At 66.0% G+C, this 20,326-nt stretch overlaps 4 protein-coding genes across 8 annotated transcripts in view; 2 read left to right on the forward strand and 2 right to left on the reverse strand.

Annotated features, from left to right (window-relative positions):
• The window catches only part of DCTN1 (dynactin subunit 1), a 63,061-nt gene extending 62,139 nt beyond the window's left edge, over positions 1-922 (forward strand). For all 3 annotated transcript variants that reach the window (XM_084263777.1, XM_084263778.1, XM_084263779.1), the window contains 2 exons: positions 242-331; positions 455-922. In XM_084263777.1, coding sequence (XP_084119903.1) covers positions 242-331; positions 455-592 — 228 coding nt within the window. In that variant the 3' untranslated portion in view covers positions 593-922. The remainder of the gene's footprint in view (positions 1-241; positions 332-454) is intronic.
• Positions 923-1,318: 396 nt separating this feature from the next.
• NOP56 (NOP56 ribonucleoprotein) lies at positions 1,319-5,664 on the forward strand. Its single transcript, XM_084263573.1, has 11 exons — positions 1,319-1,340; positions 1,523-1,727; positions 1,849-2,010; positions 2,150-2,348; positions 3,042-3,229; positions 3,350-3,501; positions 3,718-3,818; positions 4,144-4,292; positions 4,544-4,665; positions 4,849-4,977; positions 5,106-5,664. The coding sequence occupies exons 1-11, from the start codon at positions 1,338-1,340 to the stop codon at positions 5,334-5,336; spliced, it is 1,641 nt and encodes a 546-aa protein (XP_084119699.1). The 5' UTR covers positions 1,319-1,337; the 3' UTR covers positions 5,337-5,664.
• On the reverse strand, positions 4,758-13,558 carry IDH3B (isocitrate dehydrogenase (NAD(+)) 3 non-catalytic subunit beta). 3 transcript variants are annotated; one of them, XM_084263576.1, is made up of 13 exons: positions 13,521-13,558; positions 12,804-12,884; positions 11,266-11,364; positions 10,180-10,300; positions 9,773-9,833; positions 9,516-9,648; positions 8,994-9,127; positions 8,466-8,568; positions 7,840-7,986; positions 7,621-7,715; positions 7,477-7,537; positions 5,783-5,903; positions 4,758-4,881 (listed from the first exon to the last, which is right to left on the reverse strand). In XM_084263576.1, the coding sequence occupies exons 1-12, from the start codon at positions 13,554-13,556 to the stop codon at positions 5,826-5,828; spliced, it is 1,149 nt and encodes a 382-aa protein (XP_084119702.1). In that variant the 5' UTR covers positions 13,557-13,558; the 3' UTR covers positions 4,758-4,881; positions 5,783-5,825. The 3 variants fall into 3 exon arrangements, with proteins under 3 accessions (XP_084119702.1, XP_084119700.1, XP_084119701.1); XM_084263574.1 differs by lacking the exon at positions 4,758-4,881 and adding an exon at positions 6,993-7,074 and having other exon boundaries at positions 5,724-5,903; XM_084263575.1 differs by lacking the exon at positions 4,758-4,881 and having other exon boundaries at positions 5,724-5,903.
• A 248-nt stretch (positions 13,559-13,806) lies between these two features.
• VPS16 (VPS16 core subunit of CORVET and HOPS complexes) overlaps positions 13,807-20,326 on the reverse strand; it is an 8,580-nt gene continuing 2,060 nt past the window's right edge. Inside the window, exons 5-24 of the mRNA XM_084262833.1 lie at positions 19,993-20,137; positions 19,794-19,909; positions 19,414-19,536; positions 19,195-19,250; positions 18,916-19,005; positions 18,335-18,429; positions 17,861-17,937; positions 17,561-17,692; positions 17,324-17,451; positions 16,990-17,025; positions 16,735-16,843; positions 16,521-16,655; positions 16,140-16,248; positions 15,827-15,924; positions 15,637-15,741; positions 15,343-15,420; positions 14,961-15,130; positions 14,770-14,866; positions 14,507-14,610; positions 13,807-14,224 (exon numbers count right to left, since the gene is read on the reverse strand). Coding sequence (XP_084118959.1) covers positions 14,080-14,224; positions 14,507-14,610; positions 14,770-14,866; positions 14,961-15,130; positions 15,343-15,420; positions 15,637-15,741; positions 15,827-15,924; positions 16,140-16,248; positions 16,521-16,655; positions 16,735-16,843; positions 16,990-17,025; positions 17,324-17,451; positions 17,561-17,692; positions 17,861-17,937; positions 18,335-18,429; positions 18,916-19,005; positions 19,195-19,250; positions 19,414-19,536; positions 19,794-19,909; positions 19,993-20,137 — 2,148 coding nt within the window. The 3' untranslated portion in view covers positions 13,807-14,079. The remainder of the gene's footprint in view (positions 14,225-14,506; positions 14,611-14,769; positions 14,867-14,960; positions 15,131-15,342; positions 15,421-15,636; positions 15,742-15,826; positions 15,925-16,139; positions 16,249-16,520; positions 16,656-16,734; positions 16,844-16,989; positions 17,026-17,323; positions 17,452-17,560; positions 17,693-17,860; positions 17,938-18,334; positions 18,430-18,915; positions 19,006-19,194; positions 19,251-19,413; positions 19,537-19,793; positions 19,910-19,992; positions 20,138-20,326) is intronic.

A 20,326-nucleotide genomic window follows, 5' to 3' on the forward strand; every position in this document is an offset into this window, starting at 1 on the left:
GATGGGGGTTGGTGCCAGCCTTCAGCTGCTGTGGCCATGGGGCTGCCCCCTACCCCTTCCCCAAGCCCATTGGGGTTGGGGGGGCCTCTGCGCCGCCCTGGGGCAGCATGGGGTGATGCTGTGCATGGGGTGGCCTGGTTTGGGGGGGGGGGGGTGATGCTATGCAGGGGTAGTGCGGTTGGGGGGTGATGCTGCATGGTGGGTGGTGTGGTTGGGGGGTGACCCTGCTGTGCTCCTCCAGGACGACACCATGAGAGAGATGGTGCAGCAGCAGCCGGGTGCCCGTGTCCCCACCAGCTTTGGCACCTTCCCAACCTCCTCCTTCCTGAAGGTGAGCGCATGGAGCCGGGGAACAGGGCGGCCCAGCACCCGCTGTGCCCTGGTCCCTTGGCTCCCTGCGGCCCCGGGACCGGTGCCTGGTGTCCCCCCTGATGGCTGCTGTGTGCCCTTACAGGCCAAGAAGGAGGAGGAGGAGGGCATGGCATGCTACGGCAAAGTGATGTTCCCGTGCGAGCCCGGGCACAGCGAGGTCCACCGGCTGCTCCTCACCCCACAGCTGCTCCACAAGCTCCAGTGTCACTTCATGTCCTGAGCCAGGAGCCCCCCCGCCTCCCCCGGCGGCTCCTCGCGTCCCCCACCCGGCTGCGCGTCCCCCACGGCGCCGCCGCCTCCCGCGCTTCATCCCCGGCCCGCGGGGGCTGAGGCGCGGGCAGGGGCCGGAGCCGCGTTCCCTCGGGGCGAGCCGAGCCCCGCCGGGGGTCCCCCTGTCCCGCCCCCCCGTAAGCGCTGTCAGACACTACTGCCGCCCCTCGCGGCGCCGCCGCACGCCCGGGACCCCCCTACGGCCCGGGCTGTGCCCGCGGGGCTGCCGGGGCTGCGGCCCCCCGACACTCGCCATCTCAATAAAGCTGCCCTGAACCTGCCCGCGGCCCCGCGCCCCTCTGCGCCGGGGGAACGGGGTGTGGGGGGGAAACGGGGCTGGGGGACACGGGGAGCCCGGTGGGGACACACGTGGAGCCCGGGGGGAACCGCGTGTGGCGGGAGGGCAGCGGAGCGCGGGAACGGGGGGAGGCGGGGGGCGGCTCTCATTGGCCAGAAGCGGGCGGGGGGCGGGAGGTCGCGGCCGTTCTTGTGGCTGATTGGTAGATGCAGCAAGGAGGGGCGGGGCCGGCGGGGCTTTGCTGTGGGGGCAGCACCGCCGAGAGCAGCCTGCGGTGATTGGCTGAGCGCGGCGGAGAGGCGGCTGCGGATTGGCCGCGAGAGGCGCGGGCGGGTTTCCGGCGCCGCGCCGCGCCGTCCCTTCCGTCTTGGGGTCGGGCCTCGCTGCTGTCGGCAGGATGGTGAGTCCGCTGCGTTCCGCTCCGGGCCGGGCCAATCCGCCCCCATCCGCCCGGAGCGGGGCTGGGGAGGGGGCCGGGGAGGGGTGCGCGGAGCCTTGGGGCGCCCCCGGTCCTGGGGCTTCAGCGGGGCGGGGGCCGCGGCCTCCCCGAGCCCGCCCCGAGCCCGCGGTGGCCGGTTGCAGGTGCTGCTCCACGTGCTGTTCGAGCACGCCGCCGGCTACGCGCTCTTCGCCGTGCGGGAGGTGGAGGAGATCGGGCTGCTGCTGCCGCAGGTGGAGGAGAGCGTCCTCACCCTCGGCAAGTTCCTCAACGTGGTCAAGCTGGCGGCCTTCGCGCCCTTCAGGTCGGCGCAGAGCGCCCTGGAGAACATCAACGCCGTGTCCGAGGGTGAGCGGCCCGCGCCGGGATGGGGGGAAGGCCGGGGGAGGGGGGGGGGAACCACCGGGCTGCCTCCCTCCCCGCCCCGCCACCCCCACGCCGCCTCTGAGTCGGCCCTTGGCGCCCGCAGGGATCCTCCACGAGGACCTGCGGCTGCTGCTGGAGACCTCCATGCCGGCCAAGAAGAAGAAGGCGCTGCTGGGGGTCGCCGACCCCAAGATCGGGGCGGCGATCCTGGAGGAGCTGGGCTACCAGTGCCAGACCGGGGGGGTCGTGGCCGAGATCCTGCGGGGTGAGTGCGGAGGCAGGAGGGGGGTGGGGAGCGTGGCGGGGGGGGGGGGGGGACGCACGGCGCACGCACACGGGGCAGACGGACGCGCTGCCCGGGGGACCGGAGCCTCAGGGGGTGACATCGGGGGTCCCCCGCGCAGGGATCCGGCTGCACTTCCACGCGCTGGTGAAGGGCCTGACCGCCCAGTCGGCCTCCAAGGCTCAGCTCGGCCTCGGCCACAGCTACTCCCGGGCCAAGGTGAAGTTCAACGTGAACCGCGTGGACAACATGATCATCCAGTCCATCAGCCTCCTGGACCAGCTGGACAAGGACATCAACACCTTCTCCATGCGCGTGCGGTGAGCGGGGGGCCCTGGGGCGGGAGGGGGCTGCGGGGGGGGGGGTCTGTCTCCCCATGCTTACCACAGGCGGCCGCCCCTCCGGCCGCCTGTACAGAACGGGGAGGGAGAGCAGCGCCTCGAGTGTGCCCCGGCCTGGCTGGCTGTGGCCCGGCTGGAGCATGCGCTGGGGGGACACGTGGGTGCGAGGGGCATGGGGTGTGTGAGGGGTCTGTGAGGGGTGCAGGGTGCATGTGGGGCACGGGGCGTGGGGGGGTCTGCGAGGGGCGCAGGGTGCACATGGGGTCTGCAAGGGCTGCAGGGTGCATATGGGGCACGGGACATGTGGGGGGTCTTTGAGGGGTGCAGGGTGCACATGGGGCACGGGGTCTGTGAGGGGTGCAGGGTGCATGTGGGGCACAGGGTGTGTGAGGGGTCTGCGAGGGGTGCAGGGTGCACATGGGGCATGGGACATGTGGGGGGTCTGCGAGGGGTGCACATGGGGTACGGGACATGTGGGGGGTCTTTGAGGGGCGCAGGATGCACATGGGGCACGGGGTCTGTGAGGGGTCTGCGAGGGGCGCAGGGTGCACATGGGGCACGGGGCATGTGAGGGGTCTGTGAGGGGTGCACAAGGGGCGCAGGGTGCACATGGGGCAGGGGACATGGGGGGGTCTGCGAGGGGTGCAGGGTGCTGACGTGCTCTCCCCGCAGGGAGTGGTACGGGTACCACTTCCCCGAGCTGATCAAGATCGTGTCCGAGAACTACACGTACTGCCGGCTGGCCAAGTTCATCGGGAACCGCAAGGAGCTGAGTGAGGAGAGCCTGGAGGAGCTGGAGGAGATCGTCATGGACAGTGCCAAGGCCCAGGCCATCCTGGAAGCCTCACGCTCCTCTATGGGTGAGCGCGGTGGTGGCGGCAGCTCCGCCGGTGTTCCTGAGGGACGGGGAGGGGGTGGGTGCTGCCCACACTGGGGAAAGAAGTGGGGGGTCGCTCAGTGCCCACCTCCCATCTCACCAGGGATGGACATCTCCCCCCTCGACCTCATCAACATCGAGAGCTTCTCCAGCCGCGTCATCTCGCTGTCCGAGTACCGCAAGGGCCTGCAGGAATACCTGCGCTCCAAGATGAGCCAGGTGGCTCCCAGCCTCTCAGCCCTCATCGGGGAGGTGGTGAGTGCCAGCGCCCGCCCTGCACTGCCCCGGCCGCGGAGATGATGTCAGAGTGAATCTGTCAATCCACTGAGCTGCCCTGCTGACACCTCTCACTGCTGATCCCCGGCTCGGGGGGGAAGGGGGAATGCTCTGTGCAGCCTGGAGCTGGGCTGCTAGGGTTAGGGGGGGTGGGGGTGGGGGGCAGCTGTAACCCCACACCCTGTTCCATCCTAGGTGGGTGCCCGCCTCATCTCCCACGCCGGCAGCCTGACGAACCTGGCCAAGTACCCGGCCTCGACGGTGCAGATCCTGGGGGCCGAGAAAGCCCTCTTCAGGTACCGCTGCGGGGTGGTCGCGGTGATGGCAGACCCCCGGGCTGCGGGCTGTGACGCGCCGGGCGCCCGCCGCCTCGGCCGCGGGTGAACAGCCGGCCCCGGTCTCTGAGCGACCACCGTGGCTCTGTGTGTTGTGGTGCCCCATGGTGGGGCTGCACCCCCCGGGTCACCCCTGGAGGTTAGCGGGGCTGTTGGGGGGACGGGAACATCCCGGGGGTTGCACTGGGCACCTGGTGGGAGCCCGGGGTGGGTTGGGAGGAGCGTGGCTACTGGTGGCTCTGCTGGGTGCTCCCCAGTCCCTGACAGCCCCATGGGCTGGTTGCAGGGCTCTGAAGACGCGAGGGAACACCCCGAAATACGGGCTGATCTTCCACTCCACCTTCATCGGGCGCGCGGCGGCCAAGAACAAGGGGCGCATCTCCCGCTACCTGGCCAACAAGTGCACCATCGCCTCCCGCATCGACTGCTTCTCAGGTGCCTGGGGGGGGGATGGACACACACACGTGGGCTGGGGGGGTGGCAGGGGGGGCACACGGGGTCCCAGGCGGCCTCTGCGATGATGGGAATATTTTTCGTCAACAGCATCTCACTCTGTGAATGGTGACGACTCTGGTCTGAGCAGAGGCAGGGAGGGGAGAAGGGCGGTGGGGGGGGTGCACAGCACAGATGGGGGGTGATGGATGTGGGGTGCTGAGCCCCTCTTCTCTCCCCTCTCCTCCCTATAGAAGTCCCCACCAGTGTTTTTGGGGACAAACTGAGGGAGCAGGTGGAGGAGCGCTTGGCTTTCTACGAGACGGGGGAGCCGCCCCGCAAGAACCTGGAGGTGATGAAGGAGGCCATGGTGGAGGTGAGGCTGAGGGTGTGGGGTGAGGTGGTGGGGGGGGGCACTGTCGGGCGTGATGTCAAACTTCTTTCCTGACCCCCCGTGGAGGGAAAAGACTGATTTAATGAGGCTGATCCGACGGTGCCCTTGATGGGTGCTGGGTTGGGGCCCCTTCCTCCCCTGCTGACCGCTCTCCCTCTCCTCCAGGCCAGCGAGGTGGTGGCTGAGGTCAAGAGGAAGCTGGAGAAGAAGGAAAAGAAGAAAAAGAAGCGGGAGAAGCGGCGGCTGGAGGCCCTGGCTGCAGCTGCAGAGGAGAACTCGGTGCTGGAGACAGAGGTGAAGACAGGGGGACTGTGGGGAGGGGGCTGTGGGTATTCTCGCCCCTGCCTGTCCCCCAGCAGAGTGGGGTGGGGGGAGGGGACTGGGCCTGGGCATAGCTCTCCCTGACCCTGAGTTTCCCCCAGGAAAACGACATTGAGCCTAAGAAAAAGAAGAAGAAGAAGAAGCAGCAGCAGGAGGAGGCTGACTCGGAGCCAGAGGCGACCTCAGAGCCAGAGGAGAACGGGCTGGAGGAAGAGGCTTTGCCCAAGAAGAAAAGGAAACTCGCAGCAGCGGCTGAACCAGAGGAGGAAGAGGAGAAGAAGAAGAAGAAAAAGAAGAAGAAGGAGAAGGCCAGGGATTCTGATGAGGACTAGGGGAGCCGGGCTGGGCTCCAGCCCTTTGGACTCTTGGACTGGTGGGGCTCACCTCAGCCCCTCACCTGTCTCCCAGCAGTGGAGCGTGGCGGCTGCATTAAAACCTGTTCCCAGGCCCTGTGCGGGCCCTGCCCCTCGGGCCAGGCCTGTGTGCCCTCAGCCCCTGGACTGTGCTGGCCTGGGCCAGGGCCTGCGCTTCCATCACCCCCCTTGGGGCCCCTTCCCTGGGGCAGGGGTCTCTAGCTCCCCCTGCCCTCACAGCGCTGTGACCCCCGTGTGTGGGGCAGGGAGCCGCACGGTGTGTCAGAACCTCAATAAAGGGCCCAGCTGGGTGGTGATGCTCATCTGTCCCAGTTTCCTGCAAGGAGGAGGGGGGGTTTGCCAGGATGGAGGGGAACACTGGCCTTGCAGTGGCCGCATTTATTTAGGGGGGAGCAATAAATTACCCGGGGGCGCATGGCGGGAGCAGGGAGGCCGCGGCGCGGGGCCCTACACGTCCAGGGCGGCTATCACGGCTTGGGTGAAATCCAGGGAGGTGGCGTAGCCCCCCATGTCCGCCGTGCGCACCTGCAAGGAGAGGGGAGGGTTAGCGAGGGGTCTGGGGGCTCCCCCAGGCTGCCAGGGACCCCCCCTGGCCCCTCAGTGGGCGCTGGTGCAGGACCACGCTCCCCGAGTGCCACTGCAGCCCCTGCTCCGAGGGTCCCCACTGGCCGTGGGCCAGGGGTGTGATGGGGACCCTGCTCCACACCAGCAGAGGGGGCTCCAGCCCCGCCCCAGGTGCTCTGGGGTCCCCTGTCTGTGCTGAGACCTTCCAAATCCAGCCTGCCCCAGTGCAGGTCGAACTGCTCGGGGGTCAGAGGGTTTCACAGCAGCCCCTCCACCCTCCTACCGCGGCAGAGCTGTTTCTCAGCCCCCCCCCCCTCTTCCCCCCCGGCCTGAGGGGATGGTGAGGGGCTGGCACGGCAGCAGCTGGGGCCAGGCCTGCCCCAAGCCACAGGGCTGGTGCTGCCCATCCTGGGCTGCTTTACCAGGGGCAGGGGGCTCAGCTCCAAGCCCCCCCCCCCGTGTTGCCCACCCTGCTGCATCCTGCCCTGGCTCCCAGCAGGCTGGAGGTGCCAAGGCCTCTCCTCCACCTCTCCCCACACACAGTGGGACTGTCCCAGTGAGGGGGATCCACACCCCCCCCCACCACAAGCAGCCGGCCCCTGCATGTTGCTGGCTGTGGGGCTGCTGCCCCTGGTCCCATTTATTGCTGAAGCTGCTCTGGGCAGGACAAGGCTCCTACAGGAACTGTGGCCCTGGGAGCTGTGTGCCGAAAATGGGGTGCTGCCCCATCGCCCGCAAGGCGCCCCGGCAGGCCCCCAAAATCCGCACTACCGAGGACAAAGGGAGGGGGGGACGCTGCCTGCACAAGCCAGAGAGACAAGGAAGCCACATGCTGGGCCCTCGGCCCCTCCAGCGATCTGGCTGGGGGCCTGGGATGGGGGCAGGGCTGTGGGCTGGGCAGGAAGAGAGCCCCTCCTCCTTCCTCCTCCTCCTCCTCCCCGGGAGCTGGGCGGGGAGGGGGAAGGCCGTGCTGCGGGGCTGTAAGCTATGGGAAGCTGCTGCAGGGTGCAGTGAAGGCCCCCCCCCGACTCCGCGGGGGTTCCTAGGCACCATAGTGGGGGTGCAGGTTGTCAATCACAGACTTGACGAAGTCAGAAGTGGTGGAGTAACCGCCCAAGTCCCGTGTCCGAACCTAAAAATCCAACACAGGGAAGGGGGAGAAACAAGGGAGAAAGGTGATTGTGAACCAGGTGAAACGACTGTGGGCAGGGAGAGGAGAGGAGGAGGAAGAGGAGAGGAGCATCTCTGCGTGCCCTGCCAGACATCCCAGCCGGCGGGGCAGCGCCCCAGGAGTCCACCTGACGTCCCCCAGCCCCACCAGACCTTCCTGAGCCAGCGAGCGCGGCTGCAGGCGGCCAGAGCGACCCTGAGCCGTGCACAGAGGAGCCCTCTGCAGAGGGCTGTAGGCACCACAGGCGTCCGAGCTAGGAGGAGGAGGTGGGAGAGTCCGTCAGGGAGAAGGCAGGGCAGCTAGCTACCACGACCACTCACACAGACAGACAGACAGACAGACAGACAGACACCCAGCACTCACTTTTCCGACTTTGATCACCTTCTTCACCGCGTCTGAGATCAGGTTGGAGTGGAATTCCAGGCTGGCAGGGGGAAAGGAGCAGTGGGGTCAGCCCCTGGGTTGGAGCTCACAGCCCCCACTCCCCCCTGGGGGAAAGGCACCTACTTGAGGTGTCGCAGCATGTTGGCGGCCGAGAGCAGCATGGCGGTGGGATTGGCGATGTTCCTGCCCACGGCCTGGGCGAAGGGGTGGCGGGCGCCCTGCGGGAGCAGAAGCCAGGGTGATGGACTGTCTTTCACACCCCCCCTCCCCATCAGCACCCCCAGATAACCCGGGTTAGGGCCCAGCAGCCCCCCCCTGCCCCCCAGAGCCAGGACTCCTCACCATCTCGAACACGGCGTACTCGGCGCTGTAGCTCTCGCCAGGCACCACGCCGGCGCCGCCCACCAGGCCAGCGGCCAGGTTATCGATGATGTTCCCGTAGAGGTTGGGCATGACCAGGACGTCAAACTGGTAGGGGTTCTGCACCAGCTGCACAGGGGGAATGGGGATGTGAGGCCCTGCACACCCAACATGGGCTGCAGGCAAGGTCTGGGTCACGACTGCCTTCTGTAGCTATCCCTAAATTGGGCTCAAGGGACAGGGGGGAGCAGGGGAGGCCCCGGCTCAGGCACTGCAGAGCTACATCCCCAAGGGAGATTTAGCTGAGATGTCAGGGGAAACTTCTTCCTCCAAAGGGTTGTGGAGCACTGGGCCAGGCTGCCCAGAGCAGTGGTGGGGTCCCTGTCCTGGGGTGGGGGGACAGATTTCAAAATCCCATAGGTGTGTTTGGGGACACAGGGCTAATGGTTGGGCTCAGTGACCTGAAAGGTCTTTTCCAATCAAAACAGTTCCGGAGCCGGCAGCGGCGGCAGCTTTTCAGGTTTCAGAGCTCCCTGCCTTTGCCCAGCCAGGCCAGCAGCAGCAGGGGGATGTGGGATGGTTGTGGGGCAGGGAAAGAGGCCCCTCACCTGCATGCAGCAGTTGTCAATGATCATGGTGTCAAACTTGATCTTGGGGTACAGCTCTGCCACTTCTTCGCAGCACTGCAGGAAGAGCCCGTCGCCCAGTTTCCTGCGGCACAAGAAACACCTTGAAGGCTTTGCAGGATGGCACTGCAATCGTTACTGCAGTGGGTAACCTGATAGCAACTGGTATCCCACACAGGCAGCAGGGCTGGGGAAGGCAGGCGGCCCCAGAGCACCCCACACCACCCCACACCCACAGGAGGTGAAATCAGGGCGCGGGAGCAACGAGGGATCAGCTTTCGAGGCCCCTTCTCAGCTGACAGCTGCTGGGATGCAGCTGTCGGGCCTCAGCCAGGCTCAGGCTGGTGAAAAGACCACGCGGGAGGAACAAATCCCAGCTCTTCCCAGGGAAATCCCAGCCCCTTGGGATCCAGACCAGCACCACCCTCATTGGGACCGAACACCACGAGGGAGAAGGTCCCAGACGGGACGGCGTCGGCGCGCCCCAAGCCCGCTCGCCGCAGCACTCACATGATGTTGGCTTTGTGCACCGCCGTCACCTTGGAGCGCCCTTTCTTGGTGGCGTAATCGAAGGCGAACTTGGCGATGCGCTGCGACTTGGCCCGGGTGATGATCTTCAGGCACTCGATGACTCCCTTCGCGCTCTGGGCACGAGAGGAGCGTGAGCAGCCGGCGCGGCACACGGCCCCATGCGTCACACGGCCCCGCGCGTCACACGGCCCCGCTCCCCGCCTTGCCAGCAGCCCCAGCGCTTGGCCTGACACCGGATCATCCCCCATCAAGAGGCTCCTCCATTCCCATGTCCCTTCTGATTCTGGCTTCATCCCTCCCGCAGCCCACCACCATCCTCGCTGGGTGCCTTCCCACCGCTCAGCATGCTCCCAATTCCATCACTGTCTGCCCCAGCTCCGGCAGGGACAGCAGGAACACAGCCCCAGCAGTGAGGAGCTGCGGTGTGTCCTGCTGCAGGGCTGCCCTGGAGCACCAAGGAGGCTGGCAGGACGCAGGCAGGGCTGGAGGGAGGCCCCGTACCTCGTGCTCCAGAGAGCTGTACTCCCCCTCCGTCTGCTCGCGGATGATCACGAGGTCCAGGTTGTTGTGGCGTGTCTTGTAGCCTGGCAGGCTCTTCACGTGGACGACATTGGCAAACAGGTCTAGTTTGCGCCTGTGACACACCCGGATGCAGAGTCAGCGTCTCGCCGCGAGGTGTTTCTGGGGCAGCGGCTGTTACAGCAGCACTGGGGTGACAGCTGGTGATACTGGGAGCAGCTCCCCGCCTCCCACCTTACCTGAGCCTCATGTCGTACGACGCCAGCTCTCCCTTGTACTCCATGGGCGTGTGGATCTTGCCTGCAGGACAGCATTGGGCAGGGGTGAAACAGGCTGACAGCTGCTGAGGAGGCTGCCTGAGCCCAGGCAATGGGGCAGGGGGTGTTTTGGCAGACCCTCAGCCAGGCACAGAGGCCGATCCCTCGCGCTGCAGGACCCTGATGAGCCCCTTTGCCCCTCAGAACCTGGCTGGACCCCCACTTTGGGGAGCTCAGCGAGCACTGTGGTCAGTTGCAGCTTAGCTTCAGGGCCCTTCCTCCCCCAGGGGCTATTCCCAGAATCCCTGCTGCTGACACAGCCCAAATCCTACCAGAGATAAGACCCCGTTCCCCCCATCAGAGGCTGCTGGGCTGGCGCAGGTCCTCACCTATAAGGGCCACTTTACTTTCCTTCATGGAGTCAACCACCTGGTCCAGCTTCTCCTCCGATGCCATGTTCTGCACCTCGCTCAGGTGATGCTCGTCGAAGACCACGGGCACGCTGGCAGCCTGCGGAGCCACAGCCACGCGTCAGGGGCTCGGTGGGGAAGTGACAGAGGGGAGGGAGCTGCTGGGGCTCCAGGAAAGCCAAATCGGGGCTGCCAGGGGGCACAGACCCAACCGAACGCTGGTGCTTCCTGCCCCCTTGAGCACTGGGACTCCCTCCCCTCCCTCGCCGCCACTTTCAGCTGCGTAACTGATGCTGTGGCAATGAGCCCCATGTTTGCTGCCTCTGATGTGACAGAGGACAGAGGTGGCAGCCACTGGCCTCCTCCCCGAGTTACAGGTTCGGAAGGTGGGCAGAAGGACAGGAAGGGTCCTGGGCAGCTGGACAAGGATGACACTGTGGCCACACTCCCCAGGGCAGCAGTGAGGAGCGCCAGCATCATAGACTGGTCTGGGTTGGAAGGGACCCCAAGGGTCACAGAGCTCCAACCCCCCTGCCACAGGCAGGGACACCAACCTCCAGGCCTGGAGCTACACAAGGTTGCCCAGGGCCCCATCCAACCTGGCCTTGAACACCTCCAGGGACGGGGCACCCACCACCTCTCTGGGCAGCCTGTTCCAGCACCTCACCACTCTCCCTGTAAAGAACTTCCCCCTAATATCTAATCTAAACCTTCCCTCCTTCAGCTTTAATCCATCCCCCTTGTCCTGCCAACAGAACCACAGGGTGTCCTCCTGCCCCCACCCTGGACAGACAGCATTGGTGTCTGCAGAGCCCGAAGGTGACAGACCCAGACCCCGACCCCACCAGCACCAGGGCACAGTCCTGCACTGGGGGAACATTTCCCAATGGGAGAACAAGCCAGTTTGGCTGTTCAGGCTGAGCCTGTGCATGGAAAGGGCGTGATCTCCGGGGCTCCTGCAGCCAGCTCTCCTCTTGGGGGGAGGGTCTCTGGATCAGCAGCATCTCTAAGCAACTCCAGAGCTGGGGCTCCTCCCTCCTCAGCCCCCCCTACCCCCCACCTTACCTTGAACACCTCCTTGACGGCGTGCATGAGCTCCGGGCCCACCCCGTCTCCGGGCAGCATGGTGACCTGGAACGTGCCCTCGGACTTGGTGTTCTCAGACTGTGCAGGAGGCAAGGAGGAGTCAGACTGGTGCTGCACCCCAAAGCCTGATCCCAAAGGGAGCCCTAACCCTGCAGTGAACTGGAGGCAGGGTATGTAGGCAGGGTGGAGCAGCCCCACACACACAAAGCAGACACCGAGCTGCACCTCACAGAGGCCCGATCCACGTCCTGTGATTCACCACCCACCTCACGCAGCCCTTCCAGGCACAGCCCCTCCCTCTGCACAGCAGAAACCCTTCTCACCAGGAGCCAACAGCACAACCAAGTTCCCCTCACTCCTTCCCAGCCCCCAGGGTCTCCCAGGGCTCCCTGTGTTGAGTCTCATCCTCCTGCTGCACTCAGCAGCCACAAGGGTCATTCCCAAGGCATTTCACACGTGTCCCATCTCCAAACCAACACCCCCGCCCTGTACCCCCACTGTAGCTGCCTCCAATTGTTACACAGTCCTTTTACTAATCCCTTTCCACCTTCTCCAGCTGGAAATTCCCTGTACAGAGCTGACCTCTATGCACAGGATGTCACAGCACCAGCCCCAGGGCCTGGACAGGCACCAGCAGAGACAAAACCTGCACCCAGCATCTTCACTGGGCAGCAAGAAGCGGCGACACCACAAGATGCAGTGATCAAGGAAAGGCAACATCACAGAGCAAGCAGGAAGAGAACCATGAGGTGATCTTCACTTCTGCTCTGTAAGGTCTCAGAATCGAGCTCCAGGGCAGGAAACCTCACCCAGCTACACCTCAAGAAGCAGCAAAGCATCTGCAGAAGGAGCAGCAGCGCAGACCCCAGCTCAAGGCCAAGTGAGTGGGCTCAGTGCCCTTTAGCATCTCAGACAGCAGTGTAAGACACCCTTGCTTTCACAGGGAGACCTGAACGCAACCAACACCATGTGTGTTGGCTGAGAGGCACCCAGGCTGTTCCTCCCACTCTCAGTCCCCCAGGAAACAACTCATCTCTCCATCACAGCCCTCGTTTCCCAACTGGAGCCTGGATAACACTTGTATGTGCCAAGACCACTGGCTCCTGCCTTACTCAGGCACTAGTAATGATCAGTCTAATCCCCAGGCTGTTTTCTGTCAGCTATGACAGGTGACTGCAGCCAGTTGAGGAGTAAAAAGCAAGGACCAAAAGGACTTTCACTGCTGCCAGCACTGCTGTGCTCTTGCTACTGGCTGTAGCTGCACCCACAGGAAAACACTGCTGCAGCCCTGCACAGAGGTGAGCTGAGCCAGGGCTGGAGAGGAACCCCTGGGGAAGGAGGGAGCAAAGCAGGGGCACATGCTCCTCTGAGAGCCCAAAAAATCCACACCAACCCAGCACAGTCTGCCTGGGAGTGTTTCCACCTCTCACCCTCCCAGCTGCCCTGCTCCCTGCCCTGCAGTGAGTGCTGGAGGCTATGGGTGCTCAAGGGGGGCCCAGGGGCACCGGGACACTCACCTTGGCCCGTGGGATCTGCTGGAGGGCGGCGGAGGCTCGCAGGCCCCTCCACGCCCCGAGGCTCTGGGCTCGCAGGAGACCCTGGGGCCGGGGACAGGGGGAAGGTGAGACCCCTGGGGTATAGGGAGCCCCAGCCAGGAGCCCCCCCCGCCTCCTCCCCCAACCACAATACCCCCAGGGCTGACATCCCCCTTCTTCCCAACACAAACACCCCCGAGCCAGCCCGGCCCAAACACCCTCAGTCTGAACCCCCCCAGCCCGGCCCTTACACCCCGTCCCAGGCTGCCATCCCCCACCAAACCCCTATCAGCCAGCCCAGAGTCCCCAGACGGAGCCCCCCAGCCCAGACGGAGCCCCCCAGCCCAGCCCAGCCCGGCCCCCGGCCCTACACGGCCCCGGGCCCTTGACGACCCCCGAGCTCACACAGCTCCAGCCCCGCACGACCCCCCGGCCCCACAGAACGCCCCGGCCCAGCCCGTCCCGTCCCCTCAGGACCCCCGGCCCCACAGAACGCCCCGGCCCGGCCCGGCCCAGCCCAGCCCGTCCCCTCAGGACCCCCGGCCCCACAGAACGCTCCGGCCCGGCCCGGCCCAGCCCGTCCCGTCCCCTCAGGACTCCCGGCCCCACAGGACGCCCCGGCCTGGCCTGGCCTGGCCTGGCCCAGCCCAGCCCAGCCCAGCCCAGCCCAGCGCGGCCCGGCCCGGCCCGTCCCCTCACCCTGGCAACCGCCATCCCCGCGCCCAGCGCCGCCATCTTTCCGCCCAACAATGCACCGCGGCTGCGGAACGGCGCAAGGCGTAAGGCGAAGGGAGCGGCACCCAGCCGGTCCTGCAGCGCCCCCTGTCGGGTGGGCGGACAAATACACCCCCTCACCCCCCCACTCCACCCCCCCCCCCCGCCTCGGGCTCCCGAGGATCCCACAGCCCCCTCCCCTCCTCCCAACCCGCCCAGGCCCCGCTCCACTGCTGAGCATTGAGGAGGAGGAGGGAGAGCAGCCGGTTCTTCTCTTTATTGAACAAAGGGGGCCGGGCGGGGGTCCTGCCGCCGCTGAGGAAGCCCCAGCCCAGTGCCGGCGGCGGGTGAGGTGGGCGCAAGGTGCCCCCAAAGCCGGGACACGGGCACCTCCCCCCCTCCCCGGTGCCACGGACCCCCCCCCAGCAAGGCAGGGGGCAGAGAAACCCGCACTGGCTGCAGCAGCAGGGCAGGGGGCTGGAGCCCGCCTGGGAGCGCAGGGTGGGCAGGGGGCTATGCAGCTCCCCCACACCCATCCCATGGCTCACTTCTTCAGGAGCTGGGCACGGGCCCGGTTCAGCTTCTCGGCCACTGCGGCGTCGGTGCCGGCCGCGCACTTGGACAGCACGAAGTTCATCTCCGTCTCGTTCTTGTGCTCGATGGCAGCGTCAGCTGCCTGGTCCAGGTCCCTGCAGCGGTGGGGAAGGGGAAGCTGGGGGTGGTGTGGGGGGCAGCAGCCCCCCCCCCCCAGCCACCATCCCCGGCAGCACCAGCCCCAGCAAGGGCAGAGACCCCTCACCGGCTGCAGAGGATGAGGGTGGGGGTACACCCCCAGAGCTGTCCCCCTGCTCCTGGGAGTCTCACCCACCCCACCCCCCAATTCTCCTCGAGCCCCCCCAAGCCCCCAGCCATGCTGCATGAGGATCCCAAGGCTCCCCCCCCCACCCCAGCTCTGCCCCTGCCCCACACACCCCACCAGGACGAAGGCCTTGACGCGCTGCTCGGGGGTGACACGTGGCGCGTACTTCTTGGCTTCATAGCGGTTGTGGTGCTTCACTGAGATCTCCACAAAGGGCTGGAGGGGAAAGGAGCAGGGTGGGAGGGTGGGGGTCTGGCTCCTGGGCACCCCAGCCCCAGCGCTTGCTCCCTGCCAAGCTGCTCGGGGCAGCCCCACAGCCCACCCGTGGGGCAGGACTGGGACTGGTCCCGCCCCCCCAGCAAGAAATCCTCTTACCAGGTACCCAATGGGTGACTTCTTGCTCTTGGAGAACTTCTCCATCTCCTCCCAGTCCCCACGGGTGGCCAGGGCACCGATCTTCAGCCACCAGTACCTGGGGACACCCAGGCCAAGGCAGTTCCGGGAGCTGCCAGCACCCCTTGCCTGGGGTGAGACACCCCCCACCCCGACCCCGCCCCAGGACCCACCTCTTGTCAGGGATCTTGAACTCACGGTAGAGCTGCTCGGCTCGCTTGTGGTGACCATCCAAGATGAGGTTGGAGACGGTCTCGTGTAGCGAGAGGTCGAGGTAGGGCTTGTCCAGGTCCTCTTGGAGGTGGCGCTGGAGCCGCAGGAGCTTGATCTGATCCTCTGTGGCCTGGGGAACAAAGCACCCACCGAAAGGGTCCTGGGGTCCTTGAGGGTCCCATGCCCTGGCACGTGTTGGTGACACCCCACCCAGACTCAGTCGTGCAGCAGGACAGGGTGCCACATCAAGTGGTGTGGCCCAGCCGAAGCCCCGTGCCTGGGGGACTGGGGGGGAGTGGTGAGGGGTTCCCTGTGGCCCCTCCTGGCCCCAGCCACACTCACCTTGGCTGCAAACTCGTTTTTGGCTTTGTAGTACTCATCCAGGGCGTTCTGGAGAGCTCCCACTCGCCCTTCGATGCGCTGGGGACAGAAGGCATGGCCACCTCAGCCCCTGCCAGCACAGGTGCCACACTGCAGGGATGGGGCAGCACCCTCAGAGCCCCCTGGGTGGGGCAGGAGTGGCATCTGGTGCTGAGACACGGCCAAGGCAAAGCTCCGACCCCATGACACTTAGCCCTGAGCCCCCCCTGCCAGCCCTTTGCCCCTCTCCTCCCACCTCTGCTGCCGGGCACGGACCTTCTCTGCGTAGCTGGAGTGGACGTGGAAGTTGCCGAGCTCCTGGTGATTGTCATCCTGGTTGTACAGGTCCTTCAGCGTCTCCCGCTCCTGGTGCTTGCAGAACTGGGGAGGGACAGGGGTGTTAGGGTGTACGGGACTGGTGGCAGTGGGGCTGTCGGGGGGCTGGGAGGGCAGCAGCAGCCCCTACCTGGCGGTACAGGCTCAGGGCCACAGGCTGGTTCTGCAGCGTCATGAAGAAGGTGCCACGGTTCAGCTCGTTCTTCAGGTGCAGCACGACGGTGTAGACTGGGGCAGAGAGCGATGTTCATGGATGGGGAATGGGTGTCACCCCCCCCTCTCAGCAAGGGTTGGCCTCAGGGGGAGTGAGGGGATGTCCCAGCACAGGGTAGAGCCCCGTGCAGAGGCTGAGCGCTGCCCCGGAGCTGCTAGATCCTGCCCCCCCTCATCCCAACAGGCACAACACCACGGACAGGCTCCCCAGGACCCCAAATCCCCCTCACCCAGGTCGGTGTCCCCGCTCTCAATGGCTTTGCTGAGGGCCAGCTTGCTCCGCTTCATCTTCAGCAGCAGCGGGACCTGCTCCCCTGAGCGCGGCTCGTACTCCAGCAGCTGCAGTGGCAGAAGGGTCCTCAGAATCATAGAATCACAGACTGGCCTGGGTTGGAAGGGACCCCAAGGGTCACAGAGCTCCAACCCCCCTGCCACAGGCAGGGACACCAACCTCCAGGCCTGGAGCTACACAAGGCTGCCCAGGGCCCCATCCAACCTGGCCTTGAACACCTCCAGGGACGGGGTGTTCAAGGCCAGGTTGGCATGTGCCCACCTCCTAAGTGCCCCCTTTGTCCCAGATACCCCCCCCAGCCATGCCCCAGCCACGCCACCTTGATGGCCAGCTCCGTCCTGCCGCAGTCGTAAGCCCGGGCAGCGATCTCCGAGTAGGAGATGCCCGGCGTGTCACCCAGCTTCTGGTTGATGGCGTGGGCCACCTCCTCATCGGACTTGTCCTTCTGCTGCACCTGGAGGGGCACAAGAGGAGGGGGGTCTGTGCACAACCCTGGCCAGGCAGAGCCCCCCCACCCCGAGCCGCCTGCTCACCTTGTAGCAGGCCCAGTGTGCCAGGATGCGGCTGACGCCCTGGATCTCCGAGAGGCGCAGGTACTCGCAGATCCTGATGGCCAGGGGGTAGAGCCGCCGCAACACCAGCCTGGCACGGCATGGGGGGGGGTGTCAGTGGCATGGGGGGTGGTCTGTGGCATGGGGGGTGGTCTGTGGCATGGCCCCACATGGGTCCGAGGCATTGAGCAGCTCGGCAGGGAGGGAGCTGCCATGCTCAGCTCTTGGGATCCTTACCTGTCGAGCAGGACCTCGATGGTGAGCCGCTTGTATCTGCAGGGAGGGTCAAGGGACCACACAACCAACCCCACGGAGCACAGGCAGCGAGTGTGGGGAGCCCACCCCCCGCCTCCTGCCCCGCTCAGCCCTGCAAGCCAGCTCTGTGGGGTGTGACGAGTGCAGAGTTCTCAGCTACAGACCCCCACCACAGTGCCTGAAGCCCATGGGGCTGGTGGCTAAGCGGCTCCACAGCTCTCTGCTTCCCATTTTTCACCCCGCCTGGAGCCACAAGCAGCACAGACCCTGCGCCCACCCCAGGGCTGTTGCTCCTGCACTGAGCTCTGGAGGATACTGGGTGAAGGTGAGGGGGATGCCGATCTGGTAGTCCCGGATGGCGTTGAGCACCCGCAGGTCCTGGCACATGCGCACGAAGCTCTCCGGGGGGAACTTGTCGATGAAGCACTTCCCAAAGGAGGCTGCCTGTGGAAAGGGGCACGGGCGCTGGGGCAGTGCCGGCTGGGGCACGACCACTGGCCGGGAGGGAGACGCTTTCAGCCCCTGCCAAAACCTCCCCCGGTGCCTGGCTCACCCTCAGCAGTGACTTCTGGGTGTCGGGCTCGTGCTCGTAGCTGGCTGCCTCGATGCACTGGCTCACCGCCTCCGGGAGCAGCTTCTGGTCCTTGATCTCCCGCAAGTACTCGTCTGCCTTCTGGCTCTCCTTCTGCAGGGCAGCGTGGAGGGGTCCTCACCAGGCAGGGGGAGCCCTGGGAGCCCTGGCACCCCCGGCACCTCGCCCTTCCCACCACCATGGGACCATGCTGGCAGCGGTTTGCCCGGCAGCCAGCCCCACAGCTTGGGGCAGGACCCAGAGCGGGGCAGCGGGCCGTACCTCGTACTCCTTCTGTGCCTCCAGCAGAAGAGCCCCTGGGGCCATGGAAGCAATCTTGAAGATCTCCTGGCTGGCCTCTGCAGAGATGGGGCAGGAGGGAGGCAAACCAGTGAGAGGCTGCTCCAGTCCAGGCACATCACCTGCACCCACTGCCAGCTGCTCCCACTGCATCCCTGCCTGTGGCTTGGGGACCCCAGGAGAGCCCGTGCTGGTGCCATCCATCAGCAGGGTGGGAGCACGGCCACTGACAGCCCGATGAGCTGGGCAGAGAGAGGAACTGGGCTCACAGCCCCATGTCAGGTGCCAGTGGGGCTGTGCGAGAGCCGTGGGACTCTTGCTGCCTCTGCACAGGGCTGTGGGGCCAGGCCCCTGCTCAGAGCTGGGCACAGTACTGGCAGCATCCCAGGCACAGGGCAGAGCAGGGGGGATGTGCCTGCTGGCGCTGGGTCCCACTCGGCCTCGGCGCCATCTCACCTGGGATCTCGTGCAGGAACTCGTGGGAGGAGCGAGACAAGATCCGGACCCCGTCCAGCTCTGGCACCAGGTAGGAGTCCTCATCCAGGACAAACCTGCGCTCCCCACTAAGGACTGGCGGGAAGCAAGCGGCTCTGGGTGCAGCCCCCATCCCTCCCCGGCTCACAACACCCCTTTCCACAGGGGTGGCAGGACTTGAGGGGACAGGAATCCCCTCACCCATGGCAGCCTTCACCCTTGGGGAACGGGGCTCGGACCTCAGCAGGGGGCTGTGGGGGCTCTAGCAGGGAACTCCATCCAGGGATCCCCTCAGCAGGCAGGCCAAGGGGAGGGGGGCAAGTCCTTGGGGGGGACCTTTGGACAGGATGGGTTCTCACTGCTGTACAGGACTGGGGTGGCCAGGTCAGACAGGGGAAATCATGACAGAACTGCAGAGGAGAGGAGCACGTTCAGCCTCCTCTGAGCATCTCAGGGGGCCAATGACACCACTGGGGTTCCTGGGGCCCCCCTCACCCACAGCAGAGACAGAGCTGGCCCAGGAATGGCCCACAGGCTGGGCTGGCCTCTTTCCCAAAGGATACTGGATGCACTCCGTGGAGTTCCCCACCACCATCAGCTGCCGGTCCCAGGCCACCACCACGGCACGCTGCCGGCTCCGGGGACGCATGCACCTGCCAGGGACCCCCGGCTTAACCCCAGCCCAGCTGCAGCCCCCCACACCTGCAGCAGGGACTTCAGAGGGTCCCACTCATCCCAGGGTGGCTGTGGAGCCCAGCTGTGCCCAGCAAAGACTCAGGGTACCAGCAGAGTGTGGCTGGGCTTGGCTGGGGGCAGAAGAGGCTGTCGAGGAGCCCACTCACCAAACCATCTGCTTGGGTGGAGCGCGGACGCTGCTGTTGAACTCACAGAGCTTCTCCTGCAGTGGGAAAGAGCTGGGTCAGGGGGGAGAGTGGCACAGGGACTGGTAGCATCAGATGCAGCAAGGCTGACCTGCAGTCATGGGGAACCTGCCTGGCCCCCCCAGCCCTGTGGATGTGTCTGCCAGGGACAGGGGGAGAGCAGGGGGGGGACACGCTCACCTTCAGCGTGGCCAGCCCCATCCAGATGTAGCCGGTGTCGGTGAAGAGTGCCAGGCAGCGGTAGTTGAAGGACACAGCCATCTGCAGGTAGGCACCGGCGGAGGGACTCATGCCTGGGGGGGTCTGGGATGGGGAAAAGAGGGTGTCACAGCAGGGGGACAGCCCGCTCAGCCCTCACCCTCTTGCCCCTGGCCAGGATGGGGCCCCCATGTCCCCGCTGTACCCGCCTGTCTGGGGGGACAGTGGGAGGAAGGACCTGCCAAGGGGCTGGAGAGCATCCCACAGGTCAGTGGGGGGCAGGGGAAGGAACTGCCAGTGAGTGTGGGGGCTGGAGGATCCTCCCCAGCTCCCTGGGCGGATCCCCTCTGCAGCTCGCTCACCACCACGGAGCAGGAGGTGTTGTCCAGGAGGTAGAGGTCCTGTCCCACAGCCAGCAGGACGATGGTGACTCTGTCCTGGGACAGCACAGCCCAGCAAGACGGCGGCTTCTGCAGACCTGCCGGACGACCACCGTCAGCACCCCGTGCCTGGCCAGAGCAGGGGGACAGAGGGAAGGGGACAGAGGGGAGTGGGACACACCAGGAACCTCGGGCATCCTGCGCAGCTTCAGGTCATCGATGTTGGTGGCCAGGGAGAAGCGGTGTGCCCCGGTGAGGATGGCCACACCAGTGCCATACTCTGTGTGGAAAACCTTCGCCTCCAACACATGGTTCTGCAGCACCTCCTGCACCAGAGAGAGAGCTGAGCCTGCCATGGGGCTCAGTGCCAGGCTGCTGCTGCTCTGGGAACAAACCCACCTTGGGGAGCAGCGAGCCCCAGGCTCCCCACTGCTCCCCCCCGGGGCTTGGGGAGCATTCACCATGTTCGATCCTCCCTCAAAAAGCCCAGAGGTGGGGGGGTGTCCCTGGAGCTC

The sequence above is a fragment of the Gallinula chloropus genome (genome assembly GCF_964237585.1).
Source record: "Gallinula chloropus genome assembly, chromosome: 4".
NCBI lineage: Eukaryota > Metazoa > Chordata > Aves > Gruiformes > Rallidae > Gallinula > Gallinula chloropus.